Consider the following 18,002-nt stretch of genomic DNA (forward strand, 5'->3'; position numbering starts at 1 on the left):
AGTTAAAAAAATAAACATGAAAACTACATTTTCCATTCCAGTGTCATTTGAGGATAAGTTCAAAGCCAACTTGGAGCAGGGGAATGCCGAGCTGGAGAAAAGACGACTGGCTCTGCTGGAGGCGGAGAGGAAGGAGCAGGAGCGGCGCGCTCAGAAAGAATGGGAGGAGCGCGAGAGGAAGGAGAGGGAGGCCCGTGAGGCGGAGGAGCGGAGGAGGAAGGAAGAGGAGCAAAGACTGGAGCGGCAGAGGGAACTGGAGAGGCAGAGGGAACTGGAGAGGCAGAGGGAACTGGAGCGGCAGAGGGAACTGGAGCGGCAGAGGGAACTGGAGCGGCAGAGGGAACTGGAGCGACAGAGGGAACTGGAGAGGCAGAGGGAACTGGAGAGGCAGAGGGAACTGGAGAGGCAGAGGGAACTGGAGCGGCAGAGAGAGATAGAGAGAAAAGAGGTGAGGTGTACTCAGTGCTGAGCGACCTTCACCTTAGGTTTTTTAGGATCTAACACTTGATTAAAGCCTACATATGGAAAACATTTACATTTAAATGTTTTTCTCACTGTCTGAAGTTAAATCAGACTAAATTTTTCTTGTTTTAGGTCGGTAAGAATTACCAAAATTATTTAGATTTATTAAATGCCAGAAAACTTCACATGGACATTTTTTTAGAGATTTTCTTTTTTGTAACTTTCTTTGTATAATGGGTTTAAACCTTTAATTTAATTTAAACAGGAAGATTGTTTATCTTAACACAATTTGTTTGGATTTTTTCAATGTAATAAATATCTATTATTTCTATAGTATGGCTAAAAAAACACATCACAATATGAGCGTTTTATATTGGTCAATATCAATAAATATTGATTCGTTTTTTGTTGTAAATATCAAAAATGTTTACAAAATGAGTGGACTTTTCTGTTTCATCCACAGTTTTCACTCCACTGTGTTGTTTTTTTTTTTATTTTTAAGCAGTTGTGAAGCAGACTTTAAACTGCTGCTGCGCCAGTTACTCAACAGATTGTTGCTAGGTAACCACAAATTAGTCAAAAGGCTGTTGCTAGGTTACCAATGAGTGAGTCAGTCAGTTGACTCCACCATTTCATTCAGACCAATGAATCAAATGTATCAAAGCATAAAATTACATGTGAATGCTATCAAAAAATTATAAACACTTATGAATAACAGCATATAATAGTGAATTGAAGCTGTATTTTATTTATTTATTTTTCTTATTTGTACTTTTATCTCCAGAGTGTGATGCTGGAGAAGTTTAAAAACTTACCTTGAAAATGCTTGAGAAGTGCTTGAATGTTACTGTGTGAACCCTGTTGACCTCTGGTGACTTCAGGCGGCGCAGCGGGAGCTCGAGCGACAGAGGAAGGAGGAGTTTGAGAGGAGGAAGCGCGCCGAGCTGAAGATGAAGAAGGAGCAGGAGCAGGACGAGATCATCAAGCTGAAGGCCAAGAAGAGGAATCTGGAGATGGAGCTGGAAGCAGTGGTGAGTCCTGGAAAGACACTTTTTTTTTTTTCTCATTTTCCATCCAGATGCATGCAAAGTTGGAAATTTGTCTCAACTCTTTGTTTTCAGGGTAACAAACAGCGTCAGATTTCTGACCGACTGCGGGACATTCAGAACAACAAGAAACTCCAGAGGTCAGAGTTCGATCTTCTAGATCAGAAGAAAGACACACGGCAACAGGATCTGAAAGCACTGCAAAGACAGATAGAGGTTTGATCCGTTCTTCTGTTTGGTCAAATAAATCATACTTTAACGCATTCATAATGATGTTTGGAAAGTTGAGTGAAATATTATTTATTCATTCTTTTATACTTTATAGATCAGAACCCAAGTTTAGTAGATTATCAATTGTCTCTAATTTATATATCTCTCTCTCTAATTTCTCTAATTTCTCTATATCTGTCTTTCTAATTTATCTGTAAATCTCTCTATCCAATCTAATCAAAGACCATGAGATGAATTGGATACTTTTAAATATCAAATTAGCAGAAAACATCTATTTGATGTTACATGTATTTAATTAATTTAATTGTTTGTGTTTGCCTGTGGTCAGGAGTTTCAGAGGAAGTTGTCCCAGCTGACTCCAGAGAAGAAACGACTGGCAGAAAAACTCCAGAATATGTCTCTGAATAACCTGCCTGGTTAGTACTGAGGGTTGGTCCCACAGAGCTCTGATCTGAACTCAGATTAATATCAAACAGTTTGAAGCTGCTTAGTTTGTAAAGTGAAATGTGATTTTAAAGGCAACCTCACAAAAGTATTGACCTCTGACTGGAAAGATGTTAAGAGTTTTCTTAATGTTCTCTGACTGTGAAATTGTGTGTTTCTGACCTTCTTGTAGCTTCAACTGTGTCCAACTTCAAGATGGGAGTCACAGAGAAGAGAGGGACATGCATGAAACTGAGAGACCAGCTGGAGGCTCTGGAGAAAGAAACGGCTGCCAAGCTGGCTCAGGTGGACCAGTACAACAAAGACATGCAGGTAGGAGAGAGCGAAAGGCATTCAGGGCTTTTATCTCTCTAATGTTTCTATATTTATCTACATCTGTGAAGCTACTGACACTTTTTACAGAGACGTTTCTCAACTAATTCAAAGAATGAACTGTTGTCCAGGTAGTGTCATAACACCACCTTGTTGTTTGCACATATTACGGTACTCTGATTCTAATCCAAAGATTTCAAATTCAAATTTAGTCTAGATTCTAGACTAAACACTAAGTGTGCTTAAATATTATGTTATCAGTCAAATCAATACGGTTTTTATTCATTTACTGCCAGATTATATCAATCAGTCCCTCCAGTTTCTTGAGATTTATTGTGAAAATTTACACAAAATCAACAAATCCACACACTTTTTTTGTGATAATAATTGGGAGTTTATTGAATATTTTTCTCAATAAATGTCAAACACTTTCTTACTTGTACTAAACAGCTGCCTCAGCCTTAATTGATGTCAGATAATAGTTTATGATCTACACAGCGAGTTATAAAAAGTCACATTTAATGTCATAAATAAGTGGAAATATTTCTAAATGAGAACCACAAATACTTTGACTTTTATTGTAAAAACAAAAACCCACAAAAACAATCACAAAATCCTGGAGGAACTGAAAAGATGTTCAATAACATTATTTCATTTTAAGAGTTCATTTATATTTTAAGTTTGTGAACAGGTTTTATCAATACATTCTGGCACAACCGGCCCTTTAAGAGCATTCGTGTTCTGGATTTGGCCCAAAACGAAAATGAGTTCGACTCCCAGATCTGGATGATCAATGAAACAAAAAGCTTTAGATGAAGGAGCCAACATTACTGCTGCTCTTTACATATTGACTAATGTAATATTAATTAATGTAAAGATTGGCACCTGGATCTCTAAAACCCTGCACTGATGAGACTTTTGAATCAGGAGAAATGAGTTTCACTGGTTTAAGCTGAAATTCTGCTGTCATGAGGAGATTCTGCAGAAAAAGCTGATAGATTTGATCTCAGAAGACTCTGTACCGATGTAAAATAGTTACATTTATTTCAGATTAAATTAGATATCTTTAATGTGTTGAACTCTTACATTAGTCGGCAAGTTTGTGCTCACAAACAGTTTGACTTCAATTCTTCTTCGCGTTTAATTTTAAATAAATAAGAAAAGATAAGTAGAAAATTGTGTTTATTTGTACAGTGGTTTCACAAAACAGAATATCAATTAATTGTACGAGTTGTTTGGGATGTAGACTAGTAGAGTGATGCATGTCTGTAAAGAAAATTATTTTTTCCTCACATTAATGTTACATTTCTGCAAACATTTGGATCTCGAACACTCCCTAATGCTTCTTAGACTTATTTTGTTCTTTCTTTTTATCTTCTGTCTCGTCCCACTTCTCCCTTTAACCTCGTCTGCTGCTCCTTCCTCACTTCCTTTCTAACCTGTCCTCCTCTTGCATCCCTCCATATTTCCTGCCTCAGTTTTTGGGAGCTGATGACAAAATGCTCCAGCCTGTCTTCTGTCTGCTGGCCTGCCTCCGTAAACTCTTCCATCTACTAAAGGTTTTGCCTTAGGTCTCTTTAAAACTTCTTCTCTATTTTCTTTGTGTCTTTCACAGAGTTGTTTATGTGTTCATGTCCTGACTTGTTTCATTTCTTATCCTTGTTTTTTGTACTGCCTCTCCTGTAAACTGTAAAATATTAGTGCAGACCAGCAGTGTTCAAACTTTTTGTCATTAGGGACAAAACTGTTGAGAGAACTCGAGGGCCACATTTGTTTTAATTAAAACTGAAAAGATTCCCTTTTTTTAAAGACACTTGTTGTTTTTATCTCCTCAATAAAATACTAAATAAACATGTTAAGTCTAAATTTTGTAGAAAAGTAATCTGTAAAATATAAACAGGGTCTTAAACATTTTCCAAAACTTTTTCAGTTTCTATTGTCCTCGTTTTTCTTTGCTTTTTTTTTTTTTTTGGCAACCAGGGTTGAGCAGCGTTTGCTGATTTTAGCAAAGTGTAATCAATGAAAACAGAAATATTGTTGATAAAAGAAAAATACTTTGTCTGTATAATGCATGTGTCAAACTCAAGGCCCCGGGGCCAAATCTGGCCCTCTGTAGCTTTTTATGTGGCCCTCGAGACTCTAAATTACACCAGTATGTAAAAAACATACAAAATTCACTCTAAATCTACAGATCTGTAGATTTCACTTGCAAACGTTTCCCAAAATTGTTCAAATATGACTTGGAGTGACAGCTGCCTCAGCTTTACTTGATGTCAAGTTATAGTCAGTGATCGTTATGGCGATTAATAAAAATCCACGTTTAGCATCATACATAAGCTCAAATATCGTAAAAATCCCTACAAATAATTCTAAATTAGCGCCTCAAAATCTGGGATTTTAATTTCAAAAATTAAAAAAAGACTATCATGAAATCCTGGAAGGACTGATCAGCGTGAAAAGATGTTCTAGATTTAATTTTAAGAAACACTGAATGCTGAAACAAACTGCTACTTATTCATATTTTAACAGTTTAATGGTTTTATTAATACATTCTGGCAGAACCGGCCCTTTAAGAGCACTCAGATTTTTGATTTGGCCCAAAAGTGAAAATGAGTTTGACACTTCTGGCGTTTACACTCCATTCTTGAATTCTGGACCGAGGAACCAAACAAAATCATCCAGATGGCCTCAAATGGCCCACAGGCCACAATTTGGGCATCCCTGGTGTAAACGATGGCTCGATAATTTTAATTCTGATTATTAATATTTTTCAAAGGGCAATTTTGTTTACTGAGATGTCACAGTCTTTCATTTATGGATTTTGTTTTGTGTGGTTTTTAATATTCCTTCTGTTTATTGTTTTACTTGCTATTGAAAACGCTCTCATGATAATAATGTTGTTTACTGGAATCATTTTGGGACAATTTATCGTCCTGGTAAATTGATGATCACGATTTGCTTCTCGTTGTGTTTTTATTTTTTAATGTGTGTCAGGAACTGAAGGAAAGCCAGAGGAAGCAGCAGGCGGCTCTGGAGAAACTGCAGAGCGTCAAGGAGGAGAAGCAGCGCGAGTTGATTCGAAGGAAGGCACAGGAGGAGGAGAGGAAGCGACAAGAGGAGGAAACTCAAAGGTCCACAGCAGAACTTTATAGATTTCATCATAAATGATATTTAGGATTTAGTCGTCTTCTTCATTAGGAGTATGTTTTATAGTAACGCCATGAATGTCTTCACAGGCGTATTAAACTGGAAAAGGAGCGCCAGCGGCAGGAGAAGCTGAGGAAGGATGAAGAAGAACGTCAGAGGAGACTGGAGGAAGAAAGGGAGGCCAAAAAGAGGGAGGAAGAGGAGAGGGAGAGACAGGCTCTCCTCCAGGCTGCCAGGGAGCAGGCGGAGCGAGAGCTGAGAGCGAAGGAGGAGGCCGAACGGAAAAGGAGAGAAGAGGAGGAGAGGAAGAAAAGAGAGGAGGAGGAGCATGTGAGGCAGATAGAGAGACGCAGGCAGGAGGAGGAGAGGAGAAAACTAGAGGAAGAGAGGAGGAAACTAGAGGAGGAGAGAAAGCAGCTGGAGCAGGAGAGGAGGCAGGAAGAAAAGAGGAGAAAAGAAGAGGAGGAGAGGAAACGTAAGGAAGAGGAGGAGCGATGGAAGAGGGAGGAGGATAGAAGGAGGATGATGGAGGAGAAGAAAGAGGATGAGCGCCGGAGGGAGAAGGAGGAAGAGGAGAGGAGGAAACAACGAGCAGCGGAGGCGGCGCTCCGAGACGCTGATGAGAGGAGAAAGAGCGAGCAGGAGGAGAAACGGAGGGAAGATGAGGACAAGAGGAAGCGAGAGGAAGAGAGGAGAAAACTTCAGCAGGAGGAAGACAGGAAGCGAAAGGAGGAAGAGGAGAGAAGAAAAGCAGAGCTGGAGGAGAAGAAGAAGAGGGAGGAGGGATCCCGTAAGCAGCAGCCGAACGGAGGGAAGGTGGACATCCAGGAGAAGCTGACAGCTCTGCTGAGAGGCCTGGAGGAGAGGAAGGGTGAGCAGAAAAACTCTGTTTTCTCCTGGATTATAATCCAGATTAATTCACCTCCTGATCCCGCTGCTACAGGTGGACAGCCGAAGGCCGCGCAGCACAGGAAGTCTGCTGCCCTCACTTCCTACAAAGCACTTTACCCGTTCACCGCACGCAACAACGAAGAGCTCAGCTTTGAAGCAGACGACATCATCGAGGTAAAAACGTCACTAAAGAAACGCAGCTGGGTTTAACGCTCAAGGCTGATGGTTTTATGAAATCTGATTCATTAAACTAATTAAATCCAATGAGATTCTTTATGAATGGTTTACAACCCCAAAGCGACCCGTATGCTCAGAAAAGATTGTTGACATCACATGTCAGAAACGATGATGGACGGAGACGTTTATGGATCAATTTCAAAGTTTATTCAGCAGTGGAGCCGATGACATCGCTACCAGATTATAACAAGACGAACGAAGCTGATTAAATAAAAAAAACAACAACTAATAGCGACAACACTTGGTGGAACATTAACTGCAACAATTTATTGATTTATAGTTCTTTTATTAATTCATAATCATAAATTTCATCCATTGTTTACGTCCTGATTTACCAGTTCTGGCTCTTTCTGCTGCATCTTTCATGTCTCTCACTCGGGGGCAGACAGTGTCAATTTGTCATGGCTAACTTTGTTCTCACTTTATTATTTTCATTACTATAAGTAGTACTATTTCTATTATTATCAGTAATGAAATCTACGATTGTAATATAGTTGTTTTTTTTTTCTCATTATGTAATACTTTTTCTTACTTTTTTGTCATTTATGAACCACATTAACAGAAACACTCCGTACTACAAATAACTAAATGACTGCAAAGGTCGATCATTTTTCACACATTTACTTTTGTTTCTGTGTCTGTTCTCTAAATCTTAATGCCTTTATTTGATTTGTTTACATCACAATAAACTTCCAGAGGTGGAAGCGGGAAACCCTCCAAATGCGACCTGACAGTTCTGACTACAGACACTTTGAAAGAATCTGATGCTTATCCAGATTTGTGCCTTTTATGGAAGTGGCAGAGATCAGACTATTTTGTTGGTGTTAAGATTGGAATCGGGCCGTTCAGACGGCGTTGAAAATGCAGGTTAAAGGTTAAAGGTATCTCCGCTCACCTTCTTCAAACCAAACAAAATATGATGTCAATCAACTGAGCTGTGATGTTTGCGCAGCAATTCTTTTACCTGTGCCATTATCATTTTTAAAATTTTACAAATGAAAAATGTTTCCAGGGTCAAAGGTCATCAAAGGTCAGCTTTACCCCCCTTCACAAAATCAAACAAAACTTATAAAACTCTGGAAAAACTTAAGAGTCCACTGCAGTGAACCCCTTTGAAAACCTCCTGGTTTTTCCACCAAACACTGATTTCTGAACTCTTCCTGAGTTAAAACATTAGTTTTGTTGTTTCTAAATTAATATGAACTTGTTTTCTTTGCATTATTTGAGGTCTGAAAGCACTGCATCTTTTTAGTTATTTTCACCATTTCTTGTTTTCTGCAAATAAATAAAAAATTTTTGCTTGGAATTTCAAAGACGTGTTGTCAGTAGTTCATAGAATAAAAGAACAATGTTCATTTTACTCAAGCATAAACCTATAAAGAGTAAAATCAGAGAAACTGATCATTTTAAGTGGACACTTCATTATTTCCAGAGCTGTATAAATTGTGCCATGTTTCTACAGATAAAATATCACAGTTGATTGGCACCAAATTTGTTGGATGTTGTAAGTATGGAATTGCTGCTTGACCTTTTATGACCTCTGAAAACATTAATTAATAGCTTTGTTAAATATTTATCAAAAAAAATCTTTGCCAACTTCCCTCAGGCGAATGTAGCTGATGACTCAGAAGTTATTCTCTTGGTCAAAAGTCTCCTGCCTCCTTCTCGTGATGTAAAAATCGATCCTGTCTGTTTGCTGCCAGGTGGACGAGACAACGGAGAAAGAGGAGGGCTGGCTGTACGGCAGCAAGCAGGGGAAGATGGGATATTTTCCAGAGAGCTACGTTGAAAAGGTCGGCCCGTCGGATTCAGCCAAACTCGCCGCTGCCGCTCCTCAAGCGTCGATCCAGGCGCAGCTTTCCAACGCGCTGGAAGCTGCAAAGGGATCAGGCACAAAGTCTGCCTTCACCCCAACGCAGTCTCCACACCCGGCTCCTGAGACGCACGGACAGGTAACCAAGGCGACCGCCTCCGGGTCCTCAGGATCTTCGCTCGTTCGCTGAGCTGTCTCTTCCGTTGCAGCCAGTGATGGGGAACGTTTTGGCTCAGGCGCTCTGCTCCTGGACGGCAAAGACGGACAACCACCTGAACTTCAACAAGGACGACGTGATTCACGTGTTGGAGCAGCAGGAGAACTGGTGGCTGGGGGAGCTGAACGGCGAAAAGGGCTGGTTCCCCAAAACCTACGTGACGGTCCTGGGAGAAGACGATGGGTCAGAGTAAGTCATGAATCGGAGCGCCATCAAAAGTTTTTTATTATTGTTCATTTTCATGACCTTAGCTCAGAGCTAATGAAAACCCTGAATGGAGTTCACCTTAAATGTGCAACAAGAATTTCAAATCCAGAAATGTAACAACCAGGCGTGTCAAACTCATTTTAATTTTGGGCCAAATCAAAAATGTGTTCGTAAAGGGCCTGTAGAGTCAGAATGTATTGGTAAAACCATCAAACTGTTAAAATATCAATGAATAGTTGTATGTTTTTCCATTAGAAATGTGTTTTGCTTTTTATTTGGAAATCAAGTTCCAAAAGGAGGGAGTCACATCTGCAAGCACAGACTTTCCCTCTTATTTTTTCAAAATTCTTACCAACAATACTAAAGTCAATCAAGTCTTTACATTAATGTAAGTTGTACTTGCTGGTCTGTGTATGATGAATGTCGGCTGGTACTGAGGATGAATGTTGTGGTGAAACTGAATCTGTAGCTGTTGCTCTTGCTTTACCTGTCAGTCCAGTGTTTGTTACAAACTTCACTGTTTACTTCAGGAGCTTCTATTTACACAAGCTTGCTTTCTGTTTAGGATTCATGCAAAACAAATGTAAAAGAATAATGAAAGAAGTTTTTCTCTGCTTTTAGACCCAAGAGCTCTACCTCAGATACAGTTGACCCCCTTCAGCTTGAAGGTAGAGTAAAACCCAAGTTACTGTGGCTTTATACCATTAACACAGAAAATTGTCTTTCTTGTCGTGTCTAACTGCATTATCAGTAGAGTGTATCTATTTTTTGCTTTTGTCATTGCAGAGTATGTGGCGCTGTACACGTACGAGTCTCCAGAGCCCAATGATTTGACGTTCTCAGAGGGCGACGTAATCTTGGTGAGCCAGCGGGAAGGAGAGTGGTGGCGCGGGTCGACGGGCGAACACACGGGCGCCTTCCCCAGCAACTATGTCAAACCCAAAGAGGCTGACGTAAGGACACTCTGCACAAACTCTGAATAATGCTACACGGGCTCAAACTTTTACATGTTCATCATAATTTCTTGCAATGTAGAAATTGTGCTGAAGTAAAAAGGCACAAGAATGACCCCAATAAGTTTGTCATGCTGTGATGGTAACGATAAACTAATTGATAACATTCGCAAACTGAAATACAAAGTGTTTTGTTTTTGATAGCTTTTAAATTTATTTTGAAAAAATTAAAAATAAACGCCACAAAGTATACATATAGCATGTTATCATCATGTGTTCCTTTAGTTTGTGTGAATGTTTATATGCATTAAATTGAAGTTATTTTTTCTCCTTTTAGACATCAAGTGTATCTGGAAAGAAAAAGCAAGGTAAGCTCTTATGTTTTCTCTTGTTTAAGATTGTCAACTTGTTGTCCTTTGACTTTTTAAGTCAGTGTGCAGTCACAGTAAAAAGAAAGAGCACTTTGAAGACACACTGGTGCACTTTGCTCAATGTTTGCTTTATTTAACTCAATTTTATTAAGTGTACAATTTTCCTAAGTAACTACGAAGAATGGAAATTCAAATCTTGGTCATAAATTTAAAGTTATGATGATGTCATGTGTGCAGAGATCGCTCAGGTGACCAAAGCCTACAGCTCTGCTAGCCCGGAGCAGCTGAGTCTGGAAAGTGGTCAGCTTATCCTCATTTTCAGCAAGAACCCGTCTGGTTGGTGGCTCGGAGAACTTCAGGTGTGTGATAATTATATTTCTAATATTTTTAAACATTCCTCAACACTGCTAACAGATGAGAGCAACAACAAGCGTCTTTGTATATTTCCATGTATATTATGGAAATATACATGGTCACAGAATATGATAGTCCTTATGAGATATTGTGACCACAATGCAACTTATTGTAAAATACTAAATAAAAACTAAACTTCTTTCTGCTAACTCTCTCCTTCATCTTCAATATAAGTCAATTTTTGTTAATGGTATAAGAACTGTTTCAGAAATGCAGAAACAGTTCTTTTACTTAACTTAATAGTATTAAGTTACAGTGTGGTAACAATATCTCAAGGTGATAACCATACTGCTAAGATGTTTACTTCTTATTCTTTGTTCAGTGTTGTCTTATTTTTCGTTTAACGTTAAGCCGAAGTATGGCTAAGTATGGTGTAAAACTGCAACAGCGCCTCCCACTGTCACAATATACGGCGGTCACAGAATATGGTGCAACACCTGTAACGGTTAACGGCTAGCTTACGCAAGCTAAAAAATTACACTTAACCATTACACACTCAGAGATAAATGGCCAACTTGCTCCATATTAGCATGGACTTAAACACTGCTATAATTATATTACTAATTTGGCTGTTAACAGATAGATATGAGAGCAACATTGAGTGTTTTCCGTTAACAGCCGTTATAGCGCTGAATTTCCGTTGGCTTGCTGAGTCAGGAGTACGAACTGCTGCAACTACACGCTCAATTGTAGAAATGCAGCTTGATGAATAATTTTCATATTAAAAGAAAACAGTCTTCAATTTAAACAAAATTTGCATTTTGTGCAATTGAAGTTATTTATTTAATACTCTAAAGTAAATCAGTTTGTGTTGACGTGTATTATGTTTGGATAAAGCTTTGCTTCTGTCCATTTGCTCTCATAAGAGAAAATGTGTGGTGTAACTTCATAATAACAATGTAATTCTTGTAAAAATCAACGTGTTCTTTGCGGATGCATTTTTGTGCATCCTCTCGGTGATTAAAATTTTGTGATCCGTGTGCTTTTTGATTTCCTCTGATTCAGGCGCGTGGTAAGAAACGTCAGAAAGGCTGGTTCCCTTCCGCTCATGTCAAAATATTGGGCTCCAACAGCGGAAAATCCACTCCTGCTCAACAGCCTGGTAAGACGCAACAGCTCTGGATGCGACACCCAAGTAGAATAAATAAAGATTTTCATAAATAATAACTCTTTTCTTTCTCGTTTTCAGTCTGCCAAGTGATCGCCATATACGACTACACAGCAGCCAACCAGGACGAGCTGAGCTTCTCTAAAGGGCAACTGATCAATGTTTTAGACAAGAGCAACCCCGACTGGTGGAGGGGAGAGGTTAATGGCGTCACCGGCTTGTTCCCCTTCAATTACGTCCAGATGACCACGGACAATGAACCCAGTCAAAAATGTGAGTAAAACTAAAATTTTTCACAAAACATGAAAGCAAAGAAGTGTGCATTAAAACTGGGGCTCTTCTTTGATTCTCCATATATCGAAACTAATCCTAAATCTGCCAATTTATCAAATTTTACCTGTGATCACTAATAATTTCTGATCAGTTCTGCTTTTTTCCTCATTGACCATCCTGTTCTTTCCCTCTTTTCACGTCATCCTGTATTTTATTCCTCGTTTCCTCTCTCTCTTTCCCTTCCTTTGTCTTTCTCTTTCCAGGGTGGTAAAAAGCTTCTTCCTCTTCTCCTCCTCCAGGCCACAGAGACCCACTATCACACTCTGTTGCTTTGATGGGGTGAAAATCTGGACTGTCTGTCTTCAAATTATTCCTCTCTTCAAACTAAACCATTTGAGGGGAAACCAGAAAAGGAGGAATGTCTTCCTTTATGTAAATAATGGGACTTATAATGATTTTTGGCTCACTGTGTTGATTCTCTGGGTTGCTGAAACCTCTGTGCCTTTAATCCTTATGGGAGTTTTTTCCCCCATTTGTTTTCAAATTTTGAACTGGTGTGGTTGAATCTGCAGGAAATTGTTAAACAGAGCGATTGTGGGTTTCTGTTGCTTGTCTTTCCTTTCTTTTTCTTGTATCCAGATGTTTCCTATTTAAGATTTTTAGAGGTTTAAAATCTCAAAACAATCTTTAGTAAAGGATTAAAAGATCAAGATTCTATTTTTGTAAGTTATAAAAACATGGGATAGGCTTCCTGTTTAGCCATGGATTGTATGTGAAAGATGGACACAGCTTGCTCGCCCCCTGCTGGTCACCAGAAGGAATGCAAACACCTGCATTTTCTCTAATTGCCAGCAAGGGGCGATCTTGTGTTTGTAGAAAGCCTATGGCCCTTCTCACACAGCCTTTGACAAAACATGGAGTCACAGCTGCCATATTTGGTCATTCCCGCTCATTTCTCTGTGTGTTTTCAGAATGAACACTGCCTTGCAAAAGTACTCGCACCTCTTTTGAGCACAAATTTATGCGTTTTATTGGGATCTAGTGTGACAAACCAACACAAATTGGTGTATAATTGACAAGTTAAAGGGAAATTGTTAGTTTTCCATTGTCTTAAATTAAAAATTGAAGTGTCTCAAATTATATTAAGCTTCCTTTACTCATCAGATAAAACATAAAATTATGGAGAAGTTTAAAGAAAAGTTACATTATGAGACAATATTCTTAGTAGAGCTGAAACGATTAATCAGATCAACTAATTTAGTAATCGAATATTAAGTGGACTATACAGACTGCTGAAATAACACATTCAGAGCAGTAATTAAAACAAAACTTTACAAAAAAATTATTAAAATGGAAAAAAACACCCTCTGTCTGTAAATCTGTTTTACTAAAAACTGAAGCGTCTTAGTTTTACTTCACCTAGTAAAAATCTGTAAAAAAAAAAAAAAATTAATAAAAAAACCCCCTCTTATTAGGAGGCTTTTGTTATTCTGTTATTAGTCGGCTAATCCAAAAGTTAGTCACCAGATCAGTCCTACACTGTATTGATGTTAAATCAAGCAGCTTTTCACATGTTGTAAGACGTTTTTTGTTTTTTTTGCATCAGATACATCTTCCACTAAAAATGACCAAGTATTTACTATAGAATTTTATACCAATACATGTTTATTTTCTTATTTAAAACGCATTTATTCATTAATTTTCATCTTTTAATGTATTCCAAAAATAGTAGGCTTAAGTGAAAAATCTACAGATTTATTCACTTAATCTTTAAAATAAGCGATGGATTAATTGGTAACTAAAATAATTACTTGCAGCTCTCAATCCAAGCTGCAAAACCATCATCCAGCCTTAAACAAATCATAACTGGCAAAAAATACGACACTGCAAGGAAATTTCACTTTAGAGCGACAAGTTCAGGTCAAATCATATTTTAAATTCTGCTGAATCCGAGATTCAGAAACTTGTCATTTCTGCTGCACCGACACTTTGCATCTAATCTCACTGAGCCTGAGATATTTCACTCCAAAAACACCAAATCTTACCAACTATTTTAAGTTTAACTTCTGGTGCAAATATCTTATTTCACTTGAAATGAGTCAAAACTAACTTACAAGTAAGTCTTTGGCCAGATATAGGTGCTTGTTTTAAGCGAATAATTCCTTAACATTGGTTAAAAAGTACTAGTTCCATTGGTAGATAAAGTTACTTATAACAAGACAAATTTCCCATGGTATAAGTGAAATAATCTACCTATAGAGCAAGTACTTTTTAACCAATATTAAGAAATTATTTACTTATAATGAGCTTCCATATCTCCCTGATAAGTAATACAAAGTAATTAACGTGGAAGGCTAAATAAGTATGCCTCACCTTTTAGATAGTTTTTAATTAATTAAGACGCAGATTTGTTATTTTCCTTCCACTTCATATTTATGCACTACATTCTGTTGATCTATCATGTAAAATCCCACTAAAATACACCAGAATATTCCTGTAACTGTTCAAAAATGTTGAAAGTCTTGTGAAAACTAGTGCGAGGCATTGTGGAAAAACTTGGCAGAATCCCAAACGGCGTCTCTGATTCCAGGTTGTTTTTTTTCCCCCGCTGTCTTGGCTTTCTTTTACAGACAAGCGTTGATGCAGCTTTGTGACATCTCCTGGTTCAGAGGTGCCCTTTGACCCCCCACATTCTCCTCCGTTCCTTACTAACGAGACGACTATAAACACCAAAGGTTCTTCGCTCGCACCTTGAGCAGACTGTGTGAAAAGGCCAGTCAGAAAAGGACTTTTCTTCTCTCACAAATCTGTGAATCTCACTATCTCCAAGGGCAGGATTTAAGTATTACTAAACTCTTATCTTTTGATTGTCTTTTTGCAAACGATGAACAAATATAGATTAAAAGTATCGGTGAAGTGAATGGGGCTTTTTGTGGACCAAATTCAGTCAGTGATTAAGGTTGTAGAAGCCTAAATTCAAATTAATAGTGAAAGAAAGGAATGTTTTGTGGCTGCGTCCATCTTTTATGTGCTTTGTGGTTATAAAACGCGTGTTTTTCTTCTTTGGCTTCTCATGTAACGCTTGCTTGTGTTTAGATTTAATGCCAATGAAACTCATTTGGGTCATAGATTTAAAAAAATAGATATTTAAAAGCCATAAGTGGTATTTGTATGCTGTTACAGAGAGTTGTGTTTATCCCACACCTTTATAGGGATTTAACTATTTTCCTGCTGCTCCGATAGATTTTCTTGAGATGTATCAATTCAGAAACTGCACTTGTTGTGATTCATACTTTGTAGTGGGCATAAAAATCTTCACATCCTCTTAAGATGCCGGGTCCAACCAAGATTAATCATTTCAGACCTTTTACCACCTTTTTTTTTTTTTCTACCCCTCCAGGGGGTCTTTTTGTGGGCTCTAGTGTCCCCCTTTACACAAGTAGGCTGACAGGAAGGGGGAAGGAGAGGGGGGAAGACATGCGGCAAATGTCGCCGGGTCCGGGAGTTGAACCCGCGCTGGCCACGTCGAAGACTGAAGGCCTCCAAATATGGGTTGCGCCATCCCCTACGCCGCCACGGCACGCCCCACCTTTTTCCACCTTTAATGTGACATTTTCCACAACTCAACTAAAATCTGTTGGAGAGAAAAAAAACTGTTCCTATTGGTTTTCACACTCTGGACATGACGTAGAACCAGCAGAGGTTTCTGCTTACGACTTGGACCTTCATAAGGTCTGTGGGTTAAAAGACAAAAGCCTTTTCTTTTACAGAAAATATCCAGGCCTGACTAAAACATCCCAACAACAACTCTACACATCACCAACAGAGCTGTAGTTTGTTTATTAAATCTTTTGTCTCCATAAGCCGCATGCAATTAGGCTTTAGATTCCTGCATGTTTTTTTTATTACTCTGGTTCATTTCTAAACAAAGTAGACTCCACCTACTGGAGAAGCTCAGAAATCCACCCTTCAGTTTGGCAAAGATTGAAAGACTCTTACTTACATTTATAAGTCGCAGTCAATAGGCATTAGGCCTTTACCTAGCAACCCCACCCGAGCTCAGCCCGTCACTTAGCAACCCCACCCTAGCTCAGCCCGTCACCTAGCAACCCAAGCTGAGCTCCAGAACGTTTATATCAAAACTACTGACACAAACTTCTAGTGGGAATAGTTTCAAGTGGCTTTTGTGTTGTGATATTTCAAATGAGTTTAAAAAAGTTTGTTTCGTGTCAACAGAGAAGCAATCCTAATAACTGCAATAAAGTATTTTATTAGCTTGAGGCCTACAAAGACAAAAAACATTACAATAGTTTATTTATCTTTTCAAATGGTCATTTGTCAATTGAGTCTATTTTACTCAGATTCTGTCACGTAGATCCAAATCTCATACAAGAAATAAACAGTTTGTCATTTTTTTCCAGCAGGTTAAATGTTATGTCATATCATACATCTCACAAGTGGTAGGAAAAGTCATTTTTCAATTACCTGTTTTTACATTCCTTAAAAGGGAAATTGTATACACTGATCTGGCTGTTTTATTATGACACTTAAAGAAAAACGTAATAGTACACATGCTTTGTGAAGCATAGTGGTGGCAGAATCATGTCCTGTTACTTTTCTTCAAATGGGGTTTGTGTTTTCAAAGTAAACAGTCGTAAATATGGGCCGGTTTTGGACCAAAACCTTTTGGATGTTTTAGTTTCAGTTCCATCAAATGTCAAAATCAGTTTTGTGGAAAAAGGTTTCAAATGAATTATGATGGTCTTATATTTTTCAGAACACTAAAACCTACCTTTTATCAAGTTTATTCACATTTTTGACTGCACTGTCCTATTGATCAACAATTACCAATACATTACTGTCTGATACAAACGGAAAGAAGCTCAGGTTGCTGCATTTCTTTTTAAATGAAACTAGTGAATGTATTGATATGTTGTGTTATAAATTCAGAGCTTTTAGTAGAACAAATAATGGCGAAGGTGTTAATATTTTATGGTGCTGGTCGGTGTAACTACTTTTGCAAATCTGCCTGATACCGAATACGTTTTCTGATTCTCAATAAATAAATAAAGGGTTATTTGAGACGATGCTTCAGTCAAGTATTTTTCTTAAGCATGTTATTTCATTTTCGTAAATCTTTACTGTGTTTGTGTTTTCTGTGCTAACACCATAAATGTGATTTAGGTGACCTCATCAATAGTTTTTTTCTCAATCATTTCTGAATTTTTCCCAAATGGATAAACATTTTCTCCCATTTTTAACACATCTTTCTACATTTTCTGGGAAACATTTGTAAAAATCATTTTTTTTGGGGGGAGGGGGGTTTCAAGCTTTTCCAAGGTGGAAAAGCAGAAAAATGTTTAGCTTGTATCGTCTCTAAACATGCCAGTGAGTAAAGAGGGAAAGGAGGAATTTCTCTTCCTGTTTTGGTACAAACAGATTTCAGAGCGACGAGGAGATAAGAGCTCAGACGAGACAGGCAGGAGACGAACAGAGAGGAAGCTGAAAAACCTGAGCGGAGAGAAACGTTGGTAGAAATGGCTTCAGACGGCAGATTTCAGTTTTTAAGGCTTTGGGATGAGGAAGAGTTTAGGGAGGAAGAGGAAATGTGTGACTCTGTTAGTGAGGAGCGGCCACTTTGTTTGGGAATTTCACAATGGCACAGGTGTGATCTTTTAGATGGTAAGTGTTAATTTGCTGATTGAAAATTTCTGTCCTTTTTTTCCCCCTTCTCATTCCTTTAAAAATTTAACATTTTTTTTACTTCCTTTTGAGTTTGAACTGCTTCTAAAAACTTAAAAAAAAAAAACTTCCAGCCGTTTTCTGGCAATACGTTACTTTTTTGTTTTGGTGTCTGGAAAATGAGCCTTTTTAAT

The 18,002-nt window shown here is 38.3% G+C and overlaps 1 protein-coding gene across 1 annotated transcript in view; it reads left to right on the plus strand.

Annotated features, from left to right (window-relative positions):
- The window catches only part of itsn2b (intersectin 2b), a 43,990-nt gene that overhangs the window by 17,322 nt on the left and 8,666 nt on the right, over nucleotides 1-18,002 (plus strand). Inside the window, exons 12-27 of the mRNA XM_044139488.1 lie at nucleotides 42-448; nucleotides 1,344-1,493; nucleotides 1,584-1,724; nucleotides 2,068-2,155; nucleotides 2,356-2,495; nucleotides 5,490-5,626; nucleotides 5,732-6,513; nucleotides 6,586-6,707; nucleotides 8,474-8,722; nucleotides 8,793-8,989; nucleotides 9,629-9,675; nucleotides 9,794-9,960; nucleotides 10,298-10,328; nucleotides 10,569-10,690; nucleotides 11,751-11,847; nucleotides 11,935-12,126. Coding sequence (XP_043995423.1) covers nucleotides 42-448; nucleotides 1,344-1,493; nucleotides 1,584-1,724; nucleotides 2,068-2,155; nucleotides 2,356-2,495; nucleotides 5,490-5,626; nucleotides 5,732-6,513; nucleotides 6,586-6,707; nucleotides 8,474-8,722; nucleotides 8,793-8,989; nucleotides 9,629-9,675; nucleotides 9,794-9,960; nucleotides 10,298-10,328; nucleotides 10,569-10,690; nucleotides 11,751-11,847; nucleotides 11,935-12,126 — 3,069 coding nt within the window. The remainder of the gene's footprint in view (nucleotides 1-41; nucleotides 449-1,343; nucleotides 1,494-1,583; nucleotides 1,725-2,067; nucleotides 2,156-2,355; nucleotides 2,496-5,489; nucleotides 5,627-5,731; nucleotides 6,514-6,585; nucleotides 6,708-8,473; nucleotides 8,723-8,792; nucleotides 8,990-9,628; nucleotides 9,676-9,793; nucleotides 9,961-10,297; nucleotides 10,329-10,568; nucleotides 10,691-11,750; nucleotides 11,848-11,934; nucleotides 12,127-18,002) is intronic.

This window comes from Gambusia affinis, linkage group LG02 (genome assembly GCF_019740435.1).
Source record: "Gambusia affinis linkage group LG02, SWU_Gaff_1.0, whole genome shotgun sequence".
In the NCBI taxonomy this organism is placed as follows: domain Eukaryota; kingdom Metazoa; phylum Chordata; class Actinopteri; order Cyprinodontiformes; family Poeciliidae; genus Gambusia; species Gambusia affinis.